This window comes from Mus musculus, chromosome 11 (genome assembly GCF_000001635.26).
Source record: "Mus musculus strain C57BL/6J chromosome 11, GRCm38.p6 C57BL/6J".
In the NCBI taxonomy this organism is placed as follows: Eukaryota; Metazoa; Chordata; class Mammalia; order Rodentia; family Muridae; genus Mus; species Mus musculus.
In genome coordinates this window covers 117,355,783-117,363,557 of record NC_000077.6, presented here as the reverse complement: position 1 = coordinate 117,363,557, position 7,775 = coordinate 117,355,783, and the positions used below count along the sequence as shown (strand labels likewise).

Below are 7,775 nucleotides of genomic sequence, written 5' to 3'. Positions count from 1 at the left end.
CACGTTCCTGGGCAGATGAGAACGGCTGGCCACTCTGGTCCTACAGTGTCTGCTTGAGTGGGAGGTGAGGTTTCCCCCATCACTGGCTTGGAGGTGCGGGTGAGCTGGGCTGGTGGCCAGTCAGGTTAATGAGCTGACGACTGCCTAAGCACCTGGGGCTGGAGGGGACTGGCGATGCACAGAGAACAGTTCAGTCTTGAGGAAGGAGGAATTCGAGGTGTACTTGTCAAGGAACTTAGAACTGGGGGACTCAAGCAAGCTGCCTCCATGGACCAGACCCCCTCTACCAGTGCCATCAACAGCCAAAATCAACAACTTGATGCTTGGTTCCATGAGGCCGCTGAGCACAACTCATTGGCTGATGAAGCCCGTTTGTCTTCAGGTGGCCTTCGGAAGAGTGTGGGCAGGCCAGAGAGGTAGGGTCACTCCTTAGACCACTCACTCGGCTTGGTGGATGCAAACGAGCCTCGGGTTGTTCTCTCATGCTGTCCCTGTAGCTCTGGAACCCCTGAGACGCAGGAAGGGAATGTGGGGAGGTGATCGCCCCAGATTCCCACCTGCACAGAAGCTTAGAATAAAACTTTATTTGAACACAGGATCTTTACAGATGTAATTAAAATCAAGATGAGATTATCCTGGGCTGAAACGAGTGTCCCTCAAGAGCAAAGTGCATGGACCTGAAATAACGCAGTCCCCAGGAGCAGGGGTGGCAGGGGACTGGGGATGGAGCCATGCCAACACTCGGTCCCGGGCTTCCGAATGGTGAGAGTGTACACTAGTATTGTTCCAGGGTGTCTGGATTGCAGTCACTTGCCACAGGAGCTTGGGGACATTAAAGCACACAGAGAGGGACCCTCCCCTTTCCTGATTCCTGTACACAAAACTGGTTGGCTCAGCCAGCCTCCTGGGACCACACATGGTTTAGTTCTCTTGGAATAACATTATTATAAATGGCCAGTTACCAGGGTCTCACATAATAAAATTTAGATTTGTATTTATGTGTATATGTGTCTGCCACATGTGTGCAGGTACCACCAGAGGCCAGAAGAGGGCGTCAGATGTCCCACAAGCTGGATTACAGGCAGTGGGTGTGGCTAACTTTTCACCACTGGGCTGCTGATTCCTAATTCTGGATCTCACACAGTCCTATAGCTTCCTTCCACTGGGAGCCTCTACTCCCGTGCTCCCCTCACCACCTTTAATGGACCAGACAGGTCTTGCCAAAGAGAACTCCAGAAAAAAAGTTTGTATTTGAAACATTTATTTCAGGAAATACATTTCAACACTTTGTTATTTATACAAAAAAAAAAAAAGAGAGAGAGAGAGAGAGAGAGACTTTTCTGCCCCCCCACCAGGAAGCCCCCAGCAGAGGGCCACGTGGACCGGCCTGGTGAGACGAACAGTTTCAATACCTGGTTACAGAGGCACAAAGTCATCCTGATGACCGGGTTGCTGCTAAATCCCCAGGGTCACTTGGGCTGGTGAAGGCCGGAGTGCCCTGGGTCCAGCGTGCTGGAGATTTCCTTCAAAGTCCTGATTTTGGCAAAAGAACTTGGCAAGCTGGCAAGCGAACTGTTCGGCCACAGGGCATGACGAGGGGCCCTTCCATGCTTGGATGAGGGAGTAGACGCCCAAAGCAGGAAACAATGTTCGTCTCCATCTGTCTGCACCCCACCCCTCCCACTGCACTTCTGGGCTGCAGAAAGCTAGCCCTGGGTCTGTAGAGGCACCTTCCCCAAGCGGGTCCAACCTAACGCACCTCACCAAACTTTCTCCTCAGGGGCAAATGAGAATGGGAGGCAGGCAGGAAGGACACGGCTTTGGTCAGCTGTGCATGGATGGTCCCTAATGTTCCCTCTGAGAGAAGATGAGTGAGCCTGGCTATCCATCTCTGACCCCCTCATCTTTCCCTCTTTAGGGGTATTTTTGATGGGTTCTGGGGCACAGGGCTAGTCTAGGCTCATGTAGACAACAAAATGGTCAGGTTTCTGGCTCCCACCCAGTACAGTCACTGAATCATCAAGGCTTGAGCCTGGGGTGTGTGGGGTGGGACAGGGTGAGGCAGCGGAGCATCAATGTAACCAGAATATCTTGGCCCAAACTGAGGACCACGCGGATATGCCTTCCGCGGCACCTGGGCAGGAGAGCTCCCACACACTCTTATGCCTCCCTTCCACGGCTTCCTCCCTCATGGCTTCGACTCATCTTCTTGCTTTGACCTTCCTTACATTGGGGGCGGGGCTTCCTAACATCGGGGAGCATCTTTCACGCTTCGTCTTTTATAATTAAAGCCCAGTGTAGTAGCGATATCTACAGCACAGGGGAGAGAGAACCCAAGGGCGAGGGAGAAAAGATACCTCCCTCTCTCCAGCACGTCCCTGCTTTTCACCCAAAGGGACATCTGGGAAGAGGTGACTGGCTCTTGTAGATCAAGGCACTTTCTGCTCTGGGACAAGCTCGAGGGGCACGGTTGTCACTTTGTCTAAGTGATTGGCAACTTTGGCTGTGACGCCTCTAGTTCCCTTGAGGGGCAGGCAGCTGAGGGCGCTGTAAGAAACGCCCCCGGAGGGGCAGGTGAGGTTTCAGGAATACCCGGCCAGCTCCATCCTCCTTTGGGGCAGTCTCTAACCTGCTTGAGGCTGCGGCCATGGGGTCTTGTGGTCTAACGGGCTCCTCTGCACCCCCTAGGACTTGGCCCCCACAGGCTTCAGCTTAGAACTCAGAGCGGGGGACGGACACATAGCTCTTCTAACCCCTCAGGGGCTGAGCCCGGGTGGAAATAGAGCACAGAGGCAAGCCCAGGCTTAGCCCCGCCCACCCTGCTGCTGCAGCCAATAAGAGCACACTTGGGAGGTAAACCCTCTCTTGTTACCTGGCAAAGTGTGGGAAGAGATGGATGGAGGCAGGTGACAAGGAGATAATTATATAAAATAAGACAGGGTAGGTGGGTGGGCCAGGGATGATGAAAAGATCTGGGGGTGGGGTCCAGGGGCGGGACGCATCTACATCTCCTGGGCTTCCGGCTCCTTCTCGATCCCGTTGGCCATGGCGCTGTTGCCCTCGTTGAGGCGTTTCACTCGGTAGGCTTCGAAGTGGATGTTGCTGGTGATGTCTTTGATGTTTTGCATGTGCGTCCTGCAGGGAACATGGCCAGCATTGGGGGGGAGGGGGTGACCACTTAGCCTGCCTGGGATGACAACCGCCTGCCCCTCCTGGCTCTTAGAGCCATCCTGCAGGCTCTCTGTGCATACCCAGCAAAACCAGGTGGCGTTCACTCGCTCTCTGGTAACTTTAGACCTTCTGTGGCCTCACATTCTAACCCGTACCCCCGTCTCTGTGTTCACATTGGCTAGTCAGGGGCCTGCACAAGGATGGAGAACTGGGCACTAAAAACACAAAGCTGTGGAAGGTCTCAAGGCCTTCTTCACCAGTGAGCAGGACTTGGGTATTCGTGCTCCAAGACAGAAATTCATGCTGTGGCCAGCAGGAGGCAGCAGATGACCACAGTCCCCAGCGCTGCCTACCCTGACATTCCTAAACTGACTTTTTAAACAAAGTTTCTTTTTGCAGGTGGGAGCCAGAGCCTTAAAGCCTGCCAGGCAACTTCTATCTATGGCCCACACTGCAGACCTCCCCTCCTCTTTACTTTGGGAAGGGGAGTGGGAAAGGTGAGGAGCCCGGAAGGCTTTATTCCTGGAATCCCCACCCCAGGCCCTCAGACAGTCCTGCCTGGCAGGACTTTTTCTACTAATGTATATTAATCACACAAATGAATTTTTTCTTTTAGTTTGTTAGTTTTGTTTGGGACATATAGTCCAGGCTGTGCTGTGTGGACAGTAGCCATAGCTGAATCTAGCATGTTTAGCCCACTGGGGACCGGATGGAGCCCCTCTCATCCTGGTGACTTCGAAAGGTTAGAAAGAATCCTCATTTCTTCATCCATTCCCAGGTTTCTGTTAGCTTGTTTTCAGCTCAGTTCCCGAGAACAGGGCTGACATCAGGCGGCCAGGGTGGGGCCTTTCCCGCCCATCTACCACCACCAACCCCCAGAGCCGGTCCTCCCAAGGGGCCTTCAGAGCTGACTCACCTGATAAGGAGATCCCGCAGGTAAGCAAATTCACAGTGAGTGGTATTCTCAACTAAGGAAAAGAGAAGGAGAGATGATCAGTGGGGAGGAAGCCCCTCCTCTCCTCCCCGGGAAAGCCAACAGCTTCCAGAAAGCCCCGCCCACTGGGCAGGATGATTGACAGCCACTCGATGGTTTCGGAGTCAACAGGGAGACTCGCCTCTAGTGTGTCTATGAGAGGCTCAGCTGAGGGAAGACCCACAGGGAATGTGGGCAGCACTATCCTGTGGGCCGAGTTTTCCCAGTTGAATAAAAAAGAAAGTGAACTGAATTCCAGCATTTATTTATCTGCTTCCTGACTGCGGATACACAGCGATCAACAGTCTATTGTCGTGCCGCCATGACACCCCAGCATGATGGACTGCACCCTGGAACCGTGAGCCCAAATAAACCCCTCATTCCTTGTGTTCTGGACTGGGGTGAGTTCTGTTGGCTTCTCTGACCCAGTTTCTCAATAAAATGAGCAAATGACTCAGTAGATAAGGGCATTTGCCGCCAAACCCAATGACTGCAGTTTGATTCCCAGAACCACACAGTAGAAGGTGAGAGCCAACTCTTGCAAGCTGTCGTCTTACTACTACATCCGTGTTTTGGCATGTGCGTGCCCTCTCCCTCCAATAAAGTAAATAAGTTAATAAATAAATGTAAGAGAAATTTAAACGGGAGATCAGCATGGCTTGGACCTTAAGGGCACAAAAGACCAAATGAGCCAAGGATGTATTCTGACTTTGTGACGCTTTTGAGGAACCAAGTAGCTTTCCATCCTCCAGGTAGTACTCTGGCCACCTTCCAAGGATGGAACAGACACTTCAGATGGTGCGTACCAAGGATTAGGAGTAGGCCCCATTGGATGGGACTTAGTAAGTTATGAACTCACAGGGTCCCTGATAGGAACTTGCACCAGGTTCACTTTACAAGGATGCTGGATGTGGGAACGACCACCAGGGGGCGTACCCAGAGGCTGCCTGGATCCTTAGCTGGGAACAGTAATCTAACCTGGCTAAATGAGTTCTCATTGAGTGCATGCAGTACCCAAGTTGGCCATCAGGGGCCAGAAGAGACACGTTAGTATCCAATGCCTCTCCTAGAGTCCCAGGGCTTTTACCCCAAACTTTACTCCTCCAAACCTTGCCTTGCATATTCCTGGAGAGGATTTAGAGGATGAGGAAGACATCAAAGATGGGAAGGAACGACTGAGGGGAACCAAGCTGAGGACAAGCTATTGAGAGAACAGCTTCAGAGAGGCCCCTAGAGTCACTTCTGGGGTCAACACCTGACATTGAGGGGAGTGCTACAGGAGGCCACGGGCACCAAAACCACCCAGAGACTGTCCCCAGGACACCCCACCTGGCAGACCCACAGGAGGGCACAGTAGGGGAAGGGAGGGGCTGGAAGACAGGCCCTCTTCAGCGGTCACCTCAGAAAGACCAGGCAACAATTCCAACTCCAGGGTCTCCAGTGCAAGGCTTCACGTGGCATGCCAGACCACCTCCCAGTATGGAGCCCTGGCTGTCCATTCATTCTGTTTTCTTACTCTGCTTTCCCTCCCTTGCTCTTTCTTCTTAGACAGTGTCTCCGGGAGCCCAGGCTGGCTCCGAGCTCACTGTAGGGTGGGTGAAAATGAAGGAGTCCCTGACCCTCCTGGCTCCACATCTCAAAGACTAAGATCATAGATCCCGCAGAAACAGCACAGAAACAGCAAACCTGGTTTCTGGGGGGCAGAGTGTGGAACTCATTTAATTCAAGGCAAGCACCTGACCAATGGTTACTAGCCCAGTGACTCAGTGGTTCTCCACCTACGGGTCACAACCCCAAGCATCCTGCGTGTCAGATGTTTACGATTTGTAACAGTTGCAAACTTACAACCCCAGGCATCCTGCTAGTGTCAGATGTTCACGATTTGTAACAGTTGCAAACTTACAGTTATGAAGTAGCAACGAGAATAATTTTATGGTTGGAGGTCACCACAGCATGAGGAACTGTGTTAAAGGAAGGTTGAGTTGGCACTGGACAAGGATGAGCGGGAGGGACCTGGGGAACTGAAAGGGTTAAATGGTAATCCACTATGGGGAGGGTGGTCCTGGCTGGAGGCCTCTATGCCCAGAGCCAGGAAGCACCAACCAGACCAGAGCCTTAGAGTAAACTGCTCCTCGGAGAGTTCCAGCAGCTGGGGTGTGGCACCTATGATCCCAGTGCTCCGGAGGCCAAGCAGGAGGACTTGAGTACCAGGTCATCCTGGGCTCCATCCTGTTTTGCCTAGACCTTAGGACAGAGGTCTAGCCTGCACCTATGAAGGGTGCAAGACTGGGGCCCTAGAGAACTGGGATTTCCCCCAAATCAAAGCCTCAACTCTCTGCTTCTCTGTGGGGCCTTTTGACCACACTGGTCACAAGGAACAAAGTGGGTTTTCATCTTCCAGGCAGCTCTGCCCTTCCCCATCCTCCGTTCCAAAGAGGGTGGAAGAGTAGAGAGAAGAGCCAAGAAAATCCCTGGACCCATCCCACCTGGGGTGCTGGACCCCAGGAAAGTTCAGAGCCCCAGCCCTCAGTGCGTGGGACAAAGTAACAAAAGTCTGGCAAAGTCATTAAATTCAGGGACCCTGGTGTACATGAGGTGCACACTACAGCCAGTGTCCTTACAAGAGACAGGGACCCACAGCGCAATGGGTGACGGCCCAGGCCCAACTACAGCTTCAACACTGCAGCAGCATAGCAGCCAATACCTTCGATAGTGCCCCACTTGGTCTTCCTTCCCAGAATCCTCTTGCCATTGACTTGATACTCATGGTCGCTGCCCACCACAGCAAATGGGATCATCTCCTGAAAGAGGGACGGAAGAGTTAGTCACAGTGATCGGCAGGGCCAGTGCCACCCTCGAACACCCTGTGTCTTGGGCCTGGAAAACTGCAGGCCTTGCCTTCAGAGGACCCAGAGTGGACAGACTGCCTCCCGTCTATCTGTCCACCGCCCCTGACCTCCCAGAGGCAGATTGACCCACTGACCCGGAACTTTTCGTTCACCAGCCGGTCTTCTGCGTCCTCATCAAACTCCTTCTGCGGGTACACGTCAATGCCGTTGGACAGCAGGTCTGCAGTGATCTGGGAGATACAGGGTGAATCAGGCTATCAGCCACTCAGGTGCCTGAGCCATGATCCCCTAACAAAGGCAGGCTCTGAGTGGGCCCACCCTGAGGATGTCTAATTTATTTAAAGATTCATTTTACATTTACTTTATATATACAAGTGTGTCACCTGCATGTGTACCACATGTATGCTAAGTGCCCATGGAGGCCAGAAGAGGGCACACTGAGTTCTCTTGGAGCTGGTTGTGAGCTGCCACGTGGGTGCTGCGAATTGAACCTGAGTGCTCTTAACCCCTGAGCCGTCTTTCCAGCCCCACTGCCACCACGTTTTGGAAACAAAGTCTGTAGCTCAGGCTAGCCCCAAACTGGCTACATAAACAAGAATGACCTCAAACTTGTGAACCTCCTGCCTCTACCTCCTAATCCTGGGAGGCGACAGTTATCATGCTCAGTTCCATGTGGTGCTGAGATCAAACCCTGAGCCCTCTCGATGGTAGGAGAGCACTCTACCGCCTGAGTTCCACCCCCGCCGAGGATCACCAGCTCTGAAGCCTTAGGCATCAAGAAG

General features: G+C 52.9%; 1 protein-coding gene across 9 annotated transcripts in view; it reads right to left on the bottom strand.

Moving 5' to 3' along the window:
* Window positions 1-1,232: 1,232 nt before the first annotated feature.
* Window positions 1,233-7,775, bottom strand: part of Septin9 (septin 9) — a 162,665-nt gene continuing 156,122 nt past the window's right edge. For 5 of the 9 annotated variants that reach the window (XM_006533744.2, XM_006533746.4, XM_030246153.1 and 2 more), the window contains 4 exons: window positions 7,128-7,223; window positions 6,849-6,945; window positions 4,088-4,139; window positions 1,240-3,135 (listed from right to left, as the gene is read on the bottom strand). In XM_006533744.2, coding sequence (XP_006533807.1) covers window positions 3,003-3,135; window positions 4,088-4,139; window positions 6,849-6,945; window positions 7,128-7,223 — 378 coding nt within the window. In that variant the 3' untranslated portion in view covers window positions 1,240-3,002. Of the gene's footprint in view, window positions 3,136-4,087; window positions 4,140-6,848; window positions 6,946-7,127; window positions 7,224-7,775 lie in introns of all 9 variants that reach the window. The other 4 variants (NM_001113486.1, NM_001113487.1, NM_017380.2 and 1 more) reach the window with 1 other exon arrangement.